General features: G+C 44.4%; 2 protein-coding genes across 3 annotated transcripts; one reads left to right on the top strand and one right to left on the bottom strand.

The window, feature by feature from the left end:
- Positions 1–1,167: 1,167 nt before the first annotated feature.
- dgcr6 (DiGeorge syndrome critical region gene 6) lies at positions 1,168–3,613 on the bottom strand. 2 transcript variants are annotated; one of them, XM_086207350.1, is made up of 6 exons: positions 3,458–3,613; positions 3,226–3,340; positions 2,977–3,137; positions 2,694–2,794; positions 1,980–2,120; positions 1,168–1,847 (listed from the first exon to the last, which is right to left on the bottom strand). In XM_086207350.1, the coding sequence occupies exons 2-6, from the start codon at positions 3,330–3,332 to the stop codon at positions 1,770–1,772; spliced, it is 588 nt and encodes a 195-aa protein (XP_086063476.1). In that variant the 5' UTR covers positions 3,333–3,340; positions 3,458–3,613; the 3' UTR covers positions 1,168–1,769. The 2 variants fall into 2 exon arrangements, with proteins under 2 accessions (XP_086063476.1, XP_086063477.1); XM_086207351.1 differs by having other exon boundaries at positions 3,226–3,598.
- Positions 3,614–3,711: 98 nt separating this feature from the next.
- rasal1a (RAS protein activator like 1a (GAP1 like)) lies at positions 3,712–20,238 on the top strand. The gene is made up of 21 exons (XM_086207349.1): positions 3,712–4,177; positions 4,466–4,522; positions 6,104–6,217; positions 6,523–6,584; positions 7,536–7,665; positions 8,266–8,347; positions 8,979–9,119; positions 9,227–9,318; positions 10,125–10,242; positions 10,381–10,534; positions 12,270–12,334; positions 12,582–12,694; positions 13,288–13,480; positions 13,620–13,757; positions 14,836–14,980; positions 15,600–15,772; positions 16,888–17,025; positions 17,639–17,774; positions 18,191–18,311; positions 18,553–18,626; positions 19,257–20,238. The coding sequence occupies exons 1-21, from the start codon at positions 4,113–4,115 to the stop codon at positions 19,397–19,399; spliced, it is 2,454 nt and encodes an 817-aa protein (XP_086063475.1). The 5' UTR covers positions 3,712–4,112; the 3' UTR covers positions 19,400–20,238.
- The last annotated feature ends 264 nt before the right edge of the window (positions 20,239–20,502 follow it).

Here is a 20,502-nt window from a genome sequence, read left to right as displayed (position 1 = left end):
ATATTTGTGTTAGTTAATTGTATTTGAATTCTCTTCATTAAATGCATGCATGAGGAATAACAATTATCATCAGCTGCGCTCGAACGTGGGGTCGCTGGTTTGGTTCTCTGTGTTGCCTGGAATTTTGTTGGAAACACGTGGCGGAACCTGCCAGGATTCCTGACCACCCAAAAGGTGAAAAACCTCCTTCCCTCTGGCTCCAATTTGCTGGTTCAGCCAGCGCAAAGCCAAAGACCAGGATGAAAATGATGACGCCCACACGAATGGTGGAGAAGAAGTGGTTGAGGTAAGAGGACACTGGAACGCCGAAGGAGATGAAGAATGAAGCAACTACTAGAATCCCTGCAGCAAGCAGGTCGGGGTAGTGGGCGAGGAAGGGTACGTTCCACTGCATAATGTGGGTTTCAGTAAAGTTCTGGATGGCGTGATTAAAAATGGAGTCCAGATAGCAGGGCATATACAGACAGACACGCCTGTTGGGAAGGTGAAAGAGGGACTGCGTTACAGCATAAAATGCATCAGTAAATACCACAGACGTGACCTTCAGAGCATTAATGTGCCCTAAGAACAGGGGTCAGAGGTTAATTAAACATCACCACACAAAACACGTGTGAAGCTGCTTGTGGTGATGCTGAGTTCACGCATCCATTGTTTGCTCTGTATTTCTACCGCACTCGTGCATCAGAAATCCTAAAAGTGATGATGTGATTTGTGAACATTCACTGTCTGAATACAGCCTGAAAGTCTTAAAAACCGCCGAGTCGATTCTCCACACGATTCCATCCAATCATGTCAAAACCTCATTGGCTTTTGGCAGAGGGAAACCAGCGGGATACCGAATTCTGCGTTAGCCTTTCAAAATATGGCATCCCTGCAGCACGTTCGTTTAAAATTAACGCAAGTGATTTTTGCAAGGAAAATGAAGCAATTCTTTTTCTTGATACGTGATATGAAAGGACCGCTGCTCAGAGTGGGCGGAGTCACACTGCCACATCGAGCCACCTCACAAGAGGTACGCAACAGATGTCAGAGCACTGAGTTGCAAAGAACCCAACTGAAAGACCAAATTGAGGGTTAAATAAATTCCCTAAGGCGTAAGGACTTTTTATGGTTAGACAATACAGCAAAAGCTGTTTCACAAAAAACAAACATTCAGAGACCTTTTCACCTTTGAGACGAGTTTTTATGAAAATAAAAAAAAGACATATGCTACATTTTAACGTTCAGAAGAATAACAGTAACCATTTCACGAATGTCCAAAGGTTAACTTAAGACTGCTTAGGCCCAAAACTGCAAATATTAAAACTGAACAGTTTGAAAACAGCAAACATAGTAGAAACAAAGATGAAAAACATCAAAAATATACAGTATCACAACTCTGTTTATGTAAATAAGCAAAATAGTTTTGACAAAACAGAACTCCAAGTCTATTTAAACCTCGTTTGTATTTTCACATATGAGCCCAGACCCGCGGCAGCCAATTCGTGTCTCAAACGACACGACCCACTGTAGAGGGTCCTGTTGGGCGGGAAGTCACAGATGTCAGTGCGGCAGCTCAGAGCTCTCTAGAGACGCTCAAAGGCTCTCGTGAAGACTGCAGACAACTATCTATTGCAGAAAGGTCACAGCGATGACTAAACTCCCAACAGTTCAACTGACGCTGCTCTAAAAACCGAGCAGGAAATTTATCAAAGTGCCTTTAAGAATTTGCATGAAATGCTACTGAAATGTGAGCAGTCATAGCGTGAGTGTTTATTTGAGCTTCTTTCTCATGGGATTCCAGGTTGTGTCACCTTCTGTTGAAGCTTCAGGATCAGCTCAAGTAGGTTCATCTGCATGGTCAGCTCCTGAGATGAAACCAAACAGCATCATGGATATGAGTTAGGAGGACAAAGATCAGCTTCGGCTTGACAACCGCCTGCGTCACAATGGCACTTTTCTTTGCAGCTTGAAACCCGGTGGGTAGATTTAGAGGTTACCTGGGGATTCGTGGTGATATAAAACCCAGGAACTCCAGCCTTCTCCAGCGTGTTCTGTTGGTCTGTCACTTTTTGATCAATTTCTGACACAATTTTCTTATCCATCATTCTTTGTTCCTCTCGAACTCTGATTTCCAGAGCCTTAAATGCAGGACACAAAAGTTTGAAAACAAGGAGTTACAATGTTATATCAAACACAGCATACATCCATATATCACTACATATTTGTAGTAAAGTATAGTAAATTTACAGTATATTGCAGGAAATTCACCAAATTGTCTCAAAGGTAAAACTTGTGTATGTAGTAGCCTGCAATTCACGTGGGGATGCAACAAATCCGGTTCATTCTGGAGAGCAATGTGCTCAGGCGTCAGTTCAGCAGTATGCCAGCAGGTGTCGCCAAATCCACATTCCCGCCTGCTTGGAAATGTATTTGACTCTGAACCAGAATGAGGATGAGCTTCAATCGCTCCTAATGCTTGTGAGGAAACCTTGCGTCTGACTTGGGGATACGACATGAAGTGGATCCATGTACGCACCAATCATCGTTTTCTTTTACTATATTGTTTTCCTTGTGACGTAAGTGCTGTGCCTTCTTTTTTATCTGTTATTCATGGACCGGTCATTCAAAAGCTGAAATGAAAAACATAAGCATAGAGCAATAATCACAGCTACACAAATCCGTGAGTGGATTTGGGGTAGCCAGTGCCTTACCTCTTGCTCAGCTTGTTGATTTGATTTGAGCAGAGCGAGGTTGTGCGACTTGCACGACTGCAGAGCCTCTTTGTGCTTCCGTGCAAGATCCTGTTTGAGTGCTGCATACAACAGGAAGCAGTGAAACAGCACATTGTAACCCACATGAAGTACGAAATATGTTTCCAGATAAGAAGATTCACCTGATTTTACTCAGCTTAAGTATGTAGGCATCAGGCATGGGTTTGCCTCATGAAACTGGTGCAGTTACTGCCAGCATGTTTTGCGTTGAACGACCACCAACCTTGGTGTTCACAGTGCAGCTTTTGTCTCTGGTTGTAGAGATTTTTCTCTGTCAGGTGCTGAATATCCAGGAGCCCCTGAACGATCTCATAGACAGTCCCATCTATGAGAGCCAGAGCCAGGTCACTCAGCGTGTTGTAGGTCAGGCGCTGCTGGAAGGAGCTGGGAGCAGAAACAGGGACACATAACCAAGACGCACCTATGAGACCTTTAACAGTCTGCACTCACATCGTCCCTGAAGCTAACTGACCTTGGTAAATCTTTGACTAAAGCTTGCAGCTGTGACAAGAGGTAATAATGTCGTTCTTGTTGTTTGGTAGAATCACCGTCAGTCACTGCGGGATACGAAACGTCCATTTTCTTAACTGTAGAGGCGGTACCAGTTGGTTGCGGTGCAGAACATCAGTTAGCTTACAGTAGAAAGTTGGACGAATTTAACTCATGTCTGTTTCATAACAAATAAAACAAGACCACCAGGTTACCTAGAAGAGACAGCGCAACACACAAGTACACAAATGTAGCTCGGCGAAACTGTGAGAAAAATAATGTACAATATGTAGCTGTGTGTTGTGGTGGGCGAAAGGTAATTCGCTCGCTCCCATTCACTCCACAGAGGACCCCAGGTAGGTGGCCACTCAGATGCCTGCCTGTAATATTTAAAGCAGTATGACGCGTGCAGTAACTGCGAGTGTTCACCAGGTGGCGCATTGTATCAGGAGCAAAGACAAAACCAGATACTGGACAACTATATTATTACGCTGGACGCATGTAAAATAGGATCATGGGTTGATAAAGGATATTTACGCAGGGAGTGTGACGCCAGATAAAACCACAACCTCCCGACTGCGTGTCTCATTTGGAGTCGTGGCGGAGAATGAAACCATTACCGGTTAATTCCGTTAAATCAAGAGCCGGACCGGCAGCGTTAAGACCCATCAAGCCCACGCGCTGGCCCGCAGCACTGGGCTAGATGCGCGCCTGTGTCGCGCGCCACTGGTGGGCTGTGCGCCTATGTCACGCGCTGAAGGTGACATGAAATGAAGAAAACTCACTTGCGGAGGGACGAGCTCAGTTTATAAGAGCGCGGATGGTAACACGGGAGAAATTGGATCCATAACCCAGCTGAACCGAGTCAAAATGGCCAAAAACACATCTCTTTATTTTCGCATTGTCGAGGGCAGGAACCTCCCGGCCAAAGACGTGTGAGTAATTGAAAATCTTCCAGTGTTTAGCTCCTATCTGAAATTATTTTGTCGTTATTAGCAGGCTACTGAAGTTAGATAAGAAAAAAAAAGTTTTCATTTGAGAACTGTGCATGTTGTCTCCCTTTAGAGAATTTCAGGAGCGCTGCGAAGGCAGGGCTGTTTATTCTAGTCGTGGTATTTAATTCAAGAAAACGGGCGATGGAATTTCCACCAGACAAACTGACAGTACCATCTCATCTCAAGCTGTCATAAATTTTTTTTTTTTTGTCTTTTATATTTTTTAAGCTCTGGAACCAGTGACCCATACTGCATTGTAAAAGTTGACAATGAAGTAGTGGCCAGGTGAGTGATATAATTTTCGAAGAGTATCATTTGCTGATGAATAATTTATGTTCGTAGATTTCAATATCATATCAGCACTGCAGATTAAAGGTTGTTCTGTGTCTGTGGACCCTGTGCACATACGTGAGCCGGGGTGGGGAGTGTGTGGCCAAGGTGGTGGTGCCTACAGCATGGCCCTTCCAACACAGAGAACCTGATACTGCTCTGGCCTTTAAAGCACCCACAGGTAACCATGGAGAGGATGCATCAATTACTGCATGGAGCTCCCAGTGTAAGGAAGGAGAATGCTGGGAGAAGGATGCACCAGTTCAGTGGTGTTCCCAGTTTGAAGTCCGGATGATTTTAACCCACAGAACCTTTAGATTAAGTTGGATGTTCTCTCAGCTGTGCAGTGTACTGTCTCTCCAGGAGATGCTGCAGACTGCAGCTTGAACACGGGATGAATTCAGTGGCTTTTGCTCCATCTGCCATCATGATTCACTGCAGACTCTCACAAATTCAAGTGTCACTGGACATCTGACTGCTCAAGTGTGATGTTTGTGGATGATGTTGCTGGTAGATTCTGGTGAGCAAAGATGGGTACGGTACAGGACAGAGGACGGAGGGATTTTGTGGAGTTCTGTCCTGAGGTTTGGATACCTTTTGTATTTATGAACCTGATTTCCACACCCCCCCCCCCCCCCACCAAAAAATACAAACCCAAACTTCTTAAGATGTGTGAATACAAGCAGTCATCCAAGACGTTTTGCCAAAGAAACAGACTAAAACTGGCAAAGAATGAATCAGGGCTGTAAGTGACTGTGGTTCTGTAAGAGCCAGAGTTGGATCCTCTGCCGAGACAAACTTTTGGCTCCTCCATTTTTGTATTGGGACTCTGATTGAAGCTGCCAGCGGCGATGAGCGGGCGCTCGCACCCTGGTGTACGTCGGTGTGTCTGAATGTTCCGTTGGACGAGCCTGATATTTGTATTTTGCATGAAGGAGCGTGCTAATGCTGCACTTTGGTGCAAATATGCCCCCCTGCATTCGCCAGAACACAAAAAAATATGTATTATGATGCTATACATCATGTGAAGACAGTTTAGTGTAATTCTGATGTTGAAAACTACAGAATAAAGTTCAGTATTTTGATGTCTTCAGGCCGGGACTCTCTTCAAACACGTGAAGCCTGTTATCATTTTCTATGGCAAAGAATCAAATTGCCCACCTTGCCAAGATAAAACCGTTTAATATAAAGTCAGTCTTCACAGTAACACATCGCCAAGTTCTGAAGGCGTTTCTGATTAAATTTGAAACAGTTCAGGTGGATCCACTGGGAGGAAGACATCAAAGTGTAAAACAGAACAATCCCTCTGACAGATAAACGCCACGGAATACACGACCTCCTTGGTAACTGAAGGTAATAGCAGTAAACAGTAAACATGGTGGAGTGGGAGCAAGATGTTTACATGTTCCATATGAGCAGCTGATCCTTGTACGGATAAGAGCTCTGAAATCAGTGACTCCTGACATATCTCCTCTGGCTAATATTGTTAGCAAATGTTCATGGAATATTCCAATACTCCCCCACCTCCCAATCCAGGACCGCCACAGTCTGGAAGAACCTCAATCCTTTCTGGGGAGAAGAGTACACGCTGCACCTCCCGATGGGTTTCCACTCGCTCTCCTTCCAAGTCATGGATGAGGACACTATTGGGTAAATCTGTCCCTCTGAAATGGTCTCAAAATGACTGGTGGTGCTTTGGTGATTTATAGCCTTCGAAGGTGTTAGTTTTTGCTTACCTCTGCTGATGAGGTGATACATCTGAGTTAAAAGCTCATAAACAGTTTGAATGTTTTGGAAAAGAAACCTCAAGGCTTTGAATAAGCAAACATCAAGAGGCAGATGGCGTCCCAGATTGATTAAAGGCTGTGTCATCTCCTCTTCTCATGACCTCCAGTACGCTGATCAATGTGTCAGCTCTTTTAACTCTGTCTGACAGTCTTGTATCTTTTCCACAGCCATGACGATGTTATTGGAAAGATTACGCTGACCAAAGAAGCTATTGGATCGCAAGCTAGAGGTATGATGGGACAGAGCTCCAGCAGGGAGGGGGCACGATCTCAGCTCAGGGGTCAAACGGATTCACATAAACAAGGCAAAGTTCTGATAGATCGTGGTGGTTTTTTTAAAGCGAGCCCCTGGGAATGTTGTTCAGGTCACGATCACATAACTAATATGACTCAGTTAATAAATCTTTCGTAGTCTCTTCATGTGTACAACTCAGGGGCTAAGAAACATCGATAAATGTGTCAGTACGAAAACTCTCCTGGTACTTTTCCATAAAACAGAGCTAAAGAGAACTTAGCCTCACACTGATCTGGTTTCTCTTTTGAAAGCAGCCTGTTGATGGCATTGCTGGCACTGAGTCATTTCCACCCTTGCAGGAATCTTCTCAGAGTCTGGCCATGACATTGGACCCTCGGTTATGTCAGACTTTTCATTTAAAGGAAAATAAAAACGGAACACATTCAGTTTGACACAGCAGTGCTGTATTCTCATCAGGTCCAACTTAAAATGGCTGCAGATTATTTGTCCTCCCACCACCCAGCAAGTCATCTCTTCTCTTCATTAAGTTTAGGAGAATATTGCGCTGTGCTCACATCAATCTAAAATAATCCTAAATTAGTCCAAACATTGGGAAAACTGATGGGGTTCACGACAGTAAATGAACAGCAAAAATATAGCATGAAAAACGTGAATAAAAAACACGTGAACTTACTGTAAAGTAAGGAAATTTACAGAAATAGAATCGTTATAAACACGGGAAAATATGCAGGGAGAAAAACATGATGAGATATCAACATATGTGGACAAGATGAATCCATTATATTATCTATTGACAAGAAAACAGTAACCGACCATTAGTTGTTTTCCTTGATTCCTTGTTTGTCATCCCTTGTTCACGGCTGCTGTTTCAGTGTTGACAGTCAAGTGTTTTAATTGTACGCCATGATCTGCATGTTACGGTCAGGGCTTGATAGCTGGCTGAACCTGACGAGGGTTGACCCCGATGAGGAGGTCCAGGGTGAGATCCACCTGAGTCTGGAGCTGCTGAAAGACGCAGAGAAGATCAGCCTCCGATGTCAAGTCATTGAAGCCAGGTAGCGTGACTGTGAGCTGTGTAGTTGTTGTAGTAGCTAGAGACAACAAAGGACTACAGACTTATACTGACCAAAAGATTAGACTGTTCACGAATGATAAGAGCTCTGCTGAGGTGCTTAACATGGCTAACAGCAGCATTTAAGTGCTCAGACTCTCACGTATCCAGACTGGTGCTGGTGGCTCGCTGGCTTGCTTGTTCTGCAGTGATTTAACCGGTCATAAGTCGTGGTTCTGGAGAAGAGTGTCCTGTGGCGAGGCCTGGCAGTGTCATCCGTGTTTCTGTGCTGAAATCTTTATCATCATCATCCTCATCATCACTGGGCAGGCCTCCACACTCCTCTCCTGAGTCATGATGCCACTATCACACACCACTCACTGCCCCATCTGTGCGTCCCTGACTACTTCTCTCGCTCTCAGGCACGGCTCTAATGAGCATTTCAATCAGGGCCCGGCTCTTTGATTAAGATGCTCTGCAGAATGGGAATTGGTTTGAAAGAGTGAGGTTAAGTGAAATGTTTTTCCTTGCTGTTCCGACCTAAATTCATTCGCAGGTAAGGTGAGTGTAATGTAACAGGTCTGTCTGTGTGGTACCACCTCAGAGACCTGGCTCCTCGGGACATCTGCGGAACCTCTGATCCATTCACAAGAATTATTTTCAACAATCACAGTGCAGAGACCTCGGTGAGTTCCATGCACACGTTTGTGTGTGTGTGTGTGTGTGTGTGTGTGTGTGTGTGTGTGCGCGCGCGCGCGTGTGTGTGTGTGTGTGCGTGCATACTGGTTTCACTGAAGCCAGACATGTAAATACTAATACTAATTTCCACATTGGAAATCAGAGAGAGTTGTGATGAAGATAGATTAGGCATTTTAGGATTTCTTGCAAGGGTGGCACGGTGGTGCAGTGGTCAGCACTGTGGCCCCCCCAGCAAGAAGGTTCCAGGTTCGAGCCCCGGCTGGAGCACGGGGTCTTTCTGTGGAGTCTCCATGTTCTCCCTGTTCCTGCTGGGTTCTCTCTGGTACTCCAGCTTCCTCCACAGTCCAAAGACATCAAGAGGGACCAGGTTAATCCAGACTCTAAATTGACCGTAGGTGTGGCTGGGAGAGCCAATGGTTGTTTGTCTGTATGTGTTGGCCCTGCCATGGACTGGTGACCCGTCCAGGGTGAACCCCACCTCTCACCTGAAGGCTGCTGGGATAGGCTCCACCCCTACCACCCTTGCCACCCTCAACAGGATAAGCAGTAGAAAATGGATGGATGAATGGACGGATGGATGAATGGATGGATTTCTTACATTCACCTTCTGGGTTTCAGATTATCAAGAAGACCCGTTTCCCTCACTGGGGAGAGACCCTGGACCTGGAGCTGAGTCCAGAGGAGCTTCGTGAGGAGGGACCTATCACTGTGGAGGTCTGGGACTGGGACATGGTGGGCAAAAATGATTTTCTGGGGAAGGTGAGAACAGCAGGATAACGGGATGCTACGCAGCATACGACATAGCTCATTATTGTTCTGTTTTTTGTTTTCGTCTGAAACCGTATCCTTGTTGCCTCTTCATGCAGGTCGAAATCCCTTTTGCTTGTTTGCACAAGACACCTCTGTTAGAGAGCTGGTTTCGTCTGCTCCCCTTGGGGAACAGCGAAGGTGACGCTGGGTGAGGATTATGGGTGTGCTTGTTTGTTCAGTGTGGTGAATTTCTGTGAGTGTGTCACCGAGAAAAGCCTTTTGTGTGCCTGTTTTTGGATTCGTGTAAGACAACTTGAGACGCAATCAGCGTGTCTTTTCAAAATGCACCGAAGGAAAGTATTTGTTCCACTTTGTGCGATCTTTCGTGCATTTAAATGGAACATTCGCAGGTGTGTGGCCAGCGCTCTCTGAGATAATTTTAGAACAAATGAGCAGACATGAATCTTACAGGCTCATTAGGATATGACTCACAGTTTTAAAGCTTTTTAATGAGGGAAGTGCACTGTTGGACAGAAACGAGTTAAATCCAACTTTCACATCTATTTAAAAAGACAAGAAAATGTCAAATGTTATATTTGGCTCTTTAGGAAATTACTATGACAAATTCTTGACCATTTTCTTGGCCCCAAAGACCATTTTACAGTTATGTTTATGTAATTTACCTTTGAATTGATTACATTTATAAGATAATCATATGTAAGACATTTATTTTCGTCTTTGTAATTGCTTTTTAAAACATACGCAGCTATATATGGGATATCAAAGTCTTCAGTTCTGATTATGAAACTTTGTCCTTCTTTGACGACTGTGCGTTCATACTGAGTCTCTTTCAAAAACAAAGGTGATATTGCAATTATTTATTGTCAATTTCACAAAAGCAACTGTTTTCCTGGGCAATTTTAACCTTCTTTTGCGGTGTAAGTGGAGCCTCGGTATGAGATCCAGGATCCTCTTGGGTTCTCTTTTTATTGAGGTCTTTTCTTCTGCTTCCAGGGGCAAGCTGGGAGCTCTGCGTCTGAAGGTGCGTTTGGTGGAGGATCGGATTTTGCCGTCAGTGTACTATCAGCCTCTCATAGACCTTTTGGTGGAGTCCGTCATCTCCCCTACTGAGGTTAGTGGCTCCTCTGTCATGACAATTGTCTGGCTTTAATGTTTAAACCAACGCACATTCATCTGGAGTCCCTCTGGTTCATTCATCCTGTGCTGGCTTGGCCTGGCTGTTCCTGTCTTGATGTGGGAACCCCCCCAGGTGGAGGATAACAGTGCTCTGACCATGCTGGAGGAGGTGACCACGGTTGAGAGCCGGCAGGATGTGGCCATGACCTTGGTGAAGATGTACCTGGGCCAGGGCCTGGTGGTCCCCTTCCTGGATTATCTTAACACCAGAGAGGTCAACCACACTAGTAAGATCAAAGTAGCAACGCCAAGTCAGCTAAACTTTCCTTATCGTTAATCAGCATCCGTCAGACCCACTTTTAAGTCTTCAAAAAGAAAGACTTTATACTGACTGTTCGATGATAAGGGATGCACCTTCATGGCCGTGTATGGCGACTCTTGACATTTTACACACGTCAACTTTGATTACACGCACAGAGGGTGCTTGAGACCTAACTTCATCTCTGTTGTTCAGAATTGATCTTAGTCGGTTTGGGACGTGCTAGTTTGCTGCGATTGCTCCGCTCTGCAGAGACCCTGGAGGGGTTGTTTAACTCTGAATGACTTCAAAGTGTCTGAATGCTGCCGTCACGGTCTGTGTGTGGGCAGCTCAAGCCTACCAGCGCTATATTTACGACCACAATGCCAATTATTTACTCACCCAACTGTCTTTTTATGGCTTCTTTCTGGTCTGTGTTAGTCATGTTTTTGCCTCCGCATCACATTCCAATTGCTAATTCACACAGATTTGAGTCTTTGAATACTGGTGCTGTAGTTTGACATAATAAGCATCATGCCAAAGTTTCCATAGCAACGCCACATGATCTGATTGGTATCATTGTTATCAGGAATAGATGCCGGGAGCAGCCAGATACCACAGGGGCAAGAAAATATACTTCAGTTCACAGCCACTTGGGATACTAAAAACATCAAACCTTTTCTTTTCCTGCTTTGTTGAACTAAAATGTTTCACTTGGCAACCAACATCTCTGATAAAGGCTTTTTATTAGTCAGACTGAAGGAAGTATAACAGGTGAAAACACACCCGCTCAACCCCAAGCCTTTTTATTTATATGAAAGCCTCATATTACGATAGTAATTTGGAGCTGTGAAAAGCCAATGGCAGATTTGTCAGCTGATCACGTACGGACCACGTGGCCACGCTTGTGCTAACAAGCTAAATTCTAACGTCTATGCCAGCCAACTTCATACTGATGCCAAACTATGACCAACAGCCGTATCTTAATTTATGAATAAAGCTGCCCTACCTACAGTTTATGCTTTTCCTTGTTTAACTTAGGCACACAAACACCAGGACTATGATTGTCTTGACTTGGTGGGATCGGTGCAGCTGCGTATCTGAGCCAACGATAGCGAAGGCTTGTAAAACGTCTTATCAGCAACCTTTAATACCGACTCAGATGCTTGTTGGCATCAGCAGCTATCAGGTGCCTTGTTAAGGTCTGTGGGACAACAAATCCGTTCATTCACTGCACTTGTTTGGGTCCAGTGGTACGACCCGTTGAAACATACCTACCCATGAAGCACATTTTCTTTCCAGATTTCCACATTACAGGGCAAGAAACCCCCCCCCCCCCCCCGCTCACTTCCAGCACAGGCACTTGGAGACTAAATCAGTGCTTCTTGTTAGACGCTTACTACGCTTTGATCAATGTGTGATAATTCTCGTTTTTTTCTTCTTTCAAAAATGCTTTTAAACTATTTTTTTTACTAAAATTCATCATGTTTGGGTTTCTAATCTTATGACACCCCCTAGCATTCCATTCTCAGCCGCTCCCCCCGAAAAAACCCAAACCAAAACAAACAAACCATATGAGAAAATGATTTTTTTTTGAGGGTTCGCCCATAAATGACAGGAAAACTCACATTGTTGTTCCAAAAGCTGCAACATACCTGCCAACTCCATGTGCTGTCTTTCATGTATTTTCTTTGAAAGAATCTTCTCCTGTTTTCCTGTCACAGCTGATCCAAACACGTTATTTCGCTCCAACTCGCTTGCCTCCAAAGCCATGGAACAGTTCATGAAGGTGAGTTAGTGATGGTTTGTGAGTTTAACCTTAACCAGGGTGTTACTGCTGGTTACTTCCATCCTGGTGAACAATCTCTGCCATTTTCAGTCTGAAAATTCTTTTAATAGACACACATACATAACGTGTGGTTCCCCGCCGCATCCTCTTATGGTTGAGAACACTATGTACCACTTAGCCGTTAGAAAAGTGTCTCTGTGGAATACATGCAAATGAGATGTCAACATATGAATGTGTTTACTGTCAGGCTGTTGGCATGCTGTACCTGCACGAGGTGCTGAAGCCCATCATCAACCGCATTTTTGATGAGAAGAAGTACATCGAGCTGGACCCGTGTAAGATTGATCTGAACCACACCAGGTAAAACACTCCTAAATCATATATACCCTGAAGATTGCCTGGCAGGTGCTGGTCTTCAATCACAAAGCAAATGTGGAGTTTTTAGGTTTAATCTGCGTGCGCATTTGACAAATGACGCGTTAAATGGTCAAATGGGAAAGATTCCACAGGAGAATACCCACATCATTTACACTTCACCCCTGAGAGGAAGACATCAGTGTGAGAAAATGAAAAAAAAAAGGGGAAGGCTGTTGCCTGGCAACTGCCATGAGCCCCCTGAGATATCTATCTATGACATGGAGGGAGATCCAGGATCTAACGTCCTCTACGCCTGTAGTGGCGCTGCCTGCTATCACCTCATTTGTTGTCTCTGCTCCTTGTCTGTAAATCTCTCTAAACGCAGCACTCAATATTTGTGTTCCTCTGTCGGCTCGAACATGTGAAGACATTCAGGCACACGGATGTTAGCGGCCAACAAGCTTTGTAGATTTGAGGGTTTGGTCTGTACACTTTATTATGTATCATGTTTACAGAATTCTATTGACGATCAATATTGCCCGTGTGACTGGTGTCCCATTTTTCTTGGATTCAGTCATTTTTCGTTCTCTCTGAAGGCGAATTTCATTCAAGGGCGCCGTGTCGGAGGCAGAGGTGCGGGACAGCAGTGTGGAGATGCTGCAGAGCTACTTAACCAGCATCATTGAATCAATCGTGAGCTCGGTCGACCAGTGTCCTCCCGTCATGAGGGTGGCCTTCAAACAGCTGCACAAGAGGGTTGAAGAGCAATTTGCTGAACCTGAGAATGAGGTCAGTCTGGAGACAAACACCCTGAGGAGTGAAGGATGGTGACACCATTTGAGTGGTATTCATCATTTTACACTACGCAACCACAGTCCTAAGAAACCTCTTCGTTCCTGTTTTTTTTTCATTCACCTCATTTTCACAGGACGTGAAGTATCTGGCCATCAGTGGATTCTTTTTCCTACGCTTCTTTGCTCCAGCAATCCTGACACCTAAACTGTTCCAGCTGAGGGACCAGCATGCTGACACACGTACAAGCAGAACACTGTTACTACTGGCCAAGGTATAACTCACACGAACAAATTCACAGGCTTGAATGTTTTATTCATGTCTATCAGTGAGTGCAGAAAAAAAAAAACTGTTAAGTGATGGAAGCCCTGTAACCGAAGCTAAATGCTTACTGTGTGAAATAGAACCTGCATATATACCTATATCGCTCGCTCTCTCTCTCTCGCTATATATATATATATATATATATATATATATATATATATATATATATATATATATATATATATATATATATATATACTACTGGAGGAGTATATATACTACTGGAGGAGTAAACGTCTTTGATGAGCTCTGGACACCTACAGGGTGTATGAGCATGTGAAAGGCAAAGTGCAGGTATTTGGGTGAAGTATCACTTTAACTTTTATGTAAAATAATTCCCCACTGGTGAAAAGTCTCATCAGTAGTTCCACCTTTCATCTCGAGTGGAGAGTTGGAGGAGTTTACCTTCCAAAAGTTTATATTAGCAGAAATGGAAGCCGACTCAAGAGCATGAAACCAAACCTTCCCGGTCAGTTGTTTTCACCAAACCGCTGCAAAGTTCAACTGGAAATAGGACAAGTGACAACTGAAAGACTCTGCCGTTAAGCCATTTCCCTGTAACTAGGAGCTCACGATGTTTTTGAACAACTGTGTCCCTGACTCTTTTCTGAAAGACACATTTTCCCACATGCATCCTCAGCGTCTTTAAAAACATGTCGGGGTCACATGTTGCGGCTTGTGCAGTTGCTGTCCATGGTGCTGAAGTGCTGTTGCCATGGGTCCTCTACAGAGGAAGGGAACGGGCTATTTTTACCTCTGTTATGTGCTGCAACCAGACTGTGGTTCAAAGGCGAGCATCAGAGAGGGTGTAGAAAGGGACTTCCTCCTCACCCAAGGCCAGGTGTGGGCTGGACAAAGGGGCTCACAGCATGCTTGGCCTCAGAGAACCTTTTGATCTCTGACTTTGAGATGTGCAGTCGCTGTCACCGAGTTCTGTCGGTTACCGGCAGGTTAGCAAGTCTGGGAGAAGCAGCTGGAACGGATTAAATGTGCTGTGATGAGTGCTGAGATGTCTTTATGGTTGACAGGCGTTGCAGAGCGTGGGGAACTTGGGCCTTCAGCTGGGTCATGGGAAGGAGCAGTGGATGGCGCCTCTCCATCCCATCATCCTCAGCAGTGTGGCCTCTGTCAAAGACCTGCTGGACAAGTTGATTGACATAGATCACGACATCGGTAAGGCGGATCGCAGCGAACGCACCACTGGACTGCTAATCAAGAGGAAAGTTCAGTTAATCAGGCCAGCTGATGTGAGGATTAAGTGAGACAATGCTGGAGCCTGGTGGTAAAATATTCATAACTAGCTGGAAGCCTGCGAAAGCGATGACATGGTTAACGAGCCAGGGTTGGAGTTGGAGGGAGAAGGCACGTGTGCTTGTTCACGCCACGCTGGTTACCCAACAAGACTTGGCTGCTTTCAGACCATCATGTGTCAGTGAGGCTGTTGTTGTGAAACATCGTCCCTCTCTGACAGATCCCGTTTCAGCCTCCGTCTGCACATCACACCCACTCTTTTCTCTTAAAGGCCAGTTTGACATTTAATGCTCTTTAGGTGGATTTGTTGGACAGAAGTGGATGCTTGTTATGTGTCTTTGATGTTGTGCCTCATGGGGTGATGGATGGCGGTCAAGGTGCCATCAACTACAGAGCCCTGGAAAATAAAGATTTTTTTTTTATGTGTAGTTAGGATATATTCTGTTTGTTTATTGTCATAGCACCATCTTGTGTTTATATGGATGAACACCAATGTTTCAAGTGCTTCTTTACATCTAACTCTTCTTCCTGTGTACCGCAGCGTCCGAGGTGCCGCAGAGGGCTGTATTCATGCCCTCCGTCACAGTCAAAGAAGGTTACCTCCACAAACACAAGGCAGAGGGACCTCAGATCTTGACACGCTTTGCCTTTAAGAAGCGATACTTCTGGTTAACCAGCGAGACCCTGTCCTACGCTAAGACCCCTGACTGGCAGGTTGGTACTGAGCCAGCAGATGTTTATGCTTATCTGTCTTTCAGGCGTTTCTTTTAACCTTCTGCTTCCTGTCACTGGATGTATTACGACTAGCAAGATCTGCTACAGCAACGTGTAACAGCCCAAGTGAAGCGTATGCAGACACATGCAGGATTCACATCGTCACGAACAACTTGGAAGAGTCATGGAATTTGAAGATAGAAATTTTCTTGCCTGGAATTAAAAAAAAAAAAAAATACTACAAGATTTTGGAAAGCCAAGAGAAAAAAAATCTGCTTTGGGTATTGATATATATATGTTTATGTTGTGTAAATACATGCTGGTAAGATTTAATGTGGCTGAGGTTTCAGACACACTACTGTCATGGGAATTACAGAAACCCAAAATGTATTCCTAAGCTGAACCAAAGTCATGTGGCAGTGACTCGTGCAGGGTTAGACGCTGATATATCATCTGATGACGCGTTCGTGGCTGCCCTTTGAAGGATGTTGATCGTCTTAAAAAGAGGGAACATTCTCGTTGTCTTCAGCCTGCTTTAATGTATTTGAGTTGATCTCCTTGTGAGAACATCATTAGCGTTATTACCATGTGGTGCCCAACCTTGCAATAATGGTCTCCTCTCATTCACCAGCTAGAGACTGAGTGAGGGGGACACGGAGAGGGGAGTGGGCTCTCTCCAGGCCGGTATAAAGCTCTCCCTTTGAGCCGGGCTCTGCTTTGTGTGACGGGGATAAAGGCGAGGGTTAATTGAAGGCTGTGGATATTCATGCTAACATTGCAAATCAGATTGCAGACAATGTCCTGGCCCCCTTCCTCCACGCTGGAGCACTCCAGTCTCAGTGAGGCAAGCTCCCAGTGGAAGTGGCTGATTTACACTTTAAAGTGGCCTTTGCTGCCATGCTGATCTCATCTTCACTTCCTCCTCCTCCTCCTCCTCTCTCACACAGTTCCTCACTGAATACGTGTGCAAAATATTTTCGTGTCAGACTCTGGGCCATTACTTTAATTGGCTGTGATCAAATGTCACTTTTATTTCACCCAAACCGCAGCCCTAAACTGCCTGGAGCAGATCATGATTCTGTGATTCTGTTAATTGGTTTGTGCTGCTGTTGTAGGTGCGCCCCTCGATCCCCATCCAGTGTGTGTGTGCAGTGGAGAGGGTGGATGAAAACGCCTTTCAGCAGCAGAATGTAATGCAGGTCATCACGCAGGACAACGATGGGCAGCTGAACACCATGTACATCCAGTGCAAGGTGCACACAACTGCAGCTCTTCTCCTTATCCTAGAAACATGCCAGGAATGCACCACATTAGCTTCTTTTTTTTGGCCTGTATTCAATATGCAGAGATCTTGCAACTGATATTTATGGATATTTAAATTATTTGTGTTAACATGCACACTTTACACCGATTGATAACCGTGTGTAAAAATTGTGAATTTCTTTATGAATCATTTATTAATTGCTGAAGGAAGGAGGAGCTTGGCCTGAATTGTGCTGATAGACTGTTTAATATCGGAGTGATACCGACACAATGAAACTTTTTTTTGACCGGTAGTGGTAGATACTAACTATGTGCCCATAGTATTATGCATTCCTAATAGTTGCTTTCCCAGCCTTTGATATAGAAGTATTTATTCCAGTGAGAACAACTGTTTTATTTGAAAATTTTACGTTCAGAATAAACGCATCAGATAATTTCTCCAACATTTTTGATTGAGAAGGATGAAAAATTTATTTCACATATATATATATATATATATATTTTTTTTTAAAACATCTGTAACGGTGAGTTGCAGTTGTACCGGTTGATTCATTGCACAGAAATAGACCATTAATTCCTCCCAGTGTCTTTGTGTTGGATCAGAACGTGAACGAGCTGAACCAGTGGCTGTCGGCCATCAGGAAGGTCAGCATCTACAACGAGCGCATGCTGCCATCTTTCCACCCGGGGGCTCATCGCAGTGGCAAGTGGACATGCTGCCTGCAGACGGAGCGTGCTGGTAAACCTGGTGCTGATGCCGTTCAGCGACACCCACGACACTCGTGTGGAGTGTCTCAGTACCCCCTGCACAGATTGTAATGTTATACCCTCAACTTCTAGTTGGCTGATTTATTGCGTACTTAAAATAGCAGATGATCTCATAAAAAACACATTTAATGACCAAACCCTGATTTGTAGCGGCCATATTTTTTGTTGCTTTCTTTGAAAAATAAGTGACTGAGAGCGTCATGTAATACGCTTTCGAGTATCGTGTGCACCATGTGGCTCATCACACCACTGACTTATTGTTTAAGCGCATCATTGTTTAGGGGACATATGGTCCTTGTAGGTAATTCTCTGGGTACCGCCAAGGCTCCGGCCCCCCCTCTGATGCTATAGTCATCTGTCATGTTTGTCTGATCGGTTGCTTCACAGTTCCTGGCTGCAGTCGAACCCACTCTGCTGTGACTCTGGGCGATTGGAGTGACCCCCTAGATCCCGATGTAGAGACTCAAACGATTTACAAGCAGCTTCTTCAGGGGAGAGACAAACTGAGGTCAGTAATTAAAAAAATTAAAAATTAAAAAAAAGAACCCCCCCCCACGAAACATTAATGAACATCCTGTGCCTGGATGCAGTTCACTTACCGGACACTAGAGGTCTGTGTTGCAACACTGCTGCTGCACTGCTGCCTCTGATGGATGTTTATGCTACAATGAAATGAAACTGAAAAGGCAAAGCAGCTGCTAGAGATTATTTGCTGGTCATGTGATTAATGTTACTGACTGATACTGCAGGAAAAAATATCTGGAGATGCCAGATGCAGATCCGACACCCAGCAGCAAAGACAAACTCAACTCTGTCCACCCAGGTGAGGTCCTCAGTGCTGCATCCCAACTGTAGTCTCTTAGATTTCTGTGCATGTCTTTTTTTTTTTAAATGTTAGATTTAGTTATGGTTAATATGTAAAAGGAACAGACCAACTTGTCGGAGAAAAAGGCTTATTGTCCATCCTCCACAGAGTCAGACAAGAAGATAGACACTCTTCTCTCCTCTGTGTGAGTGCGTTCAGCAGCTGAGACACACAGAGACCAGCTGCCTGTTAGCTTAGCGCGATGAATGGTAGTGGGTGGAAAGTGTTAGCCTGCCTCCATCAAAAGTCATCAAATACACTTTTTTAAAACCGGTCTTTGCCTGCATTGATATAACCAAGGCAAACCAAGATCCTGAACCTATCGCTCTGAGCGGGGCATGCTAACCTGCTCATCTACTACCATTTATTGTGCTAAGCTAAGTAGCAGAGTCTGTGTGTCTCAGCTCCCAAATGCAGCACAGAGGAGAGAAGGGTATCTGTTCTCTTGTCTGCCTCTGGGGGAGGGATTGCAAAAAAAGTATATTTCCCAAAATAATGGTGTGTTCCTTGAACATGATGCTTCAGTTACTGTTTATGTCAATCATCTTTCATGTGGTGCATCTCTATAATGATACTTTCGTTTCGCAGATGGTGCAGAATGTAATCGCCTGAAGCCAGGTCAGAGTGTCGCTGCTCGGCTTCTGGTGGTGATCGAGGATCTAGAACAGGCTCACCTCACCTTCCAGCACAGAGAAAAGGAGGAATCCACCAGTGTCATCCTGAATCCCTAGACTGGACTCCAACTGGGTCTTATGCTCATATATCGCGGACTGAAACAAGTCAGCAACCACTCTCTTGGTTGTCAGGTAGGAAAAGGCACACAGGGTGCAGCCTCTTCTGGCCTTTCTGTACATTCCCAATACATATAGAGCAGATGGAATTCAAACGCTGGGAATCCTTCCGTGTTCCTCGGAGCGCCGCTAACTTCTGCTGCGCTGCAGAGAAACTACCATTAACGATGACAGCGGGACTTTAAAGCATGATCTGATTTGCTATTTTTATGTTGATAAAAGGCAATCCATGGTATGAAATAAATCCACTTGTTGTGAAATGTGAAAGAAGCTTTTATATTTTGAGATACTGTACAGACCACACATTTTTATGCAAAAAGCTTGCTGTAGTGGAATCTGAATGTAAGGTGTTTTGATATTGCTGTTACTGTTTTGTATTTAATGGATCTAAGTTGTCATCATGGCTGCCATGTAGCAGCGACATTACAGGTCATGCCACCATGAGTTTATGAGGTGCCGGTGCACACGCCACTACAACTTCTCATCTGTTTTTATTGTTGCTTTGGGCCCTTTATGACTAAACGTCGTGCTTCGTTTGGTGCTATTAACAGTTAATGTTTTGTTCTGATGTTATTTGCATTTATTTAAACTAAATCTTTGCAGTTTAACAGCCATTTGTCAAGGTATATGGGTAATATTTACCCATTGAATATATTATGTCTGCGTATAAACAAACATTTACAGTTCAACTGATTAATGTGAGATGCTCTGATGATCTGAGCAGTTTACATTTCAAGATTCTGTTGCCACTAAATTTGGCTTGTAAGTGTCAGGATGTGTTTGAGATGCCAAAGTAGTTTTTGACAAATGAATAAAATCCCTCCATCACAGTATTTGTGTGTTGAAATCTGTACTTGTGAGCCACATAAGCTGCATTGGGACATGGAGTAAAGCCAGCCCAGTATACACAGAGCCTGGTCTCCTAGATGACCTCAGCTGAGCCTTCAGGGCTGTTTAGGTTATTTACTGGTGGAACTCCTAGTTTTATTCTGGAGGAGCTGAGGGATAAACACTCTCTGGTGAAGTGACACCATCGCAGACAC

This window comes from Aulostomus chinensis, chromosome 6 (assembly GCF_037954235.1).
Source record: "Aulostomus chinensis isolate RoL2024-O1b breed Wild chromosome 6, RoL_Achi_v1.0, whole genome shotgun sequence".
In the NCBI taxonomy this organism is placed as follows: domain Eukaryota; kingdom Metazoa; phylum Chordata; class Actinopteri; order Syngnathiformes; family Aulostomidae; genus Aulostomus; species Aulostomus chinensis.
Note: the sequence above shows the minus strand (reverse complement) of the source record. Positions and strands in the feature narration are given on the sequence as shown.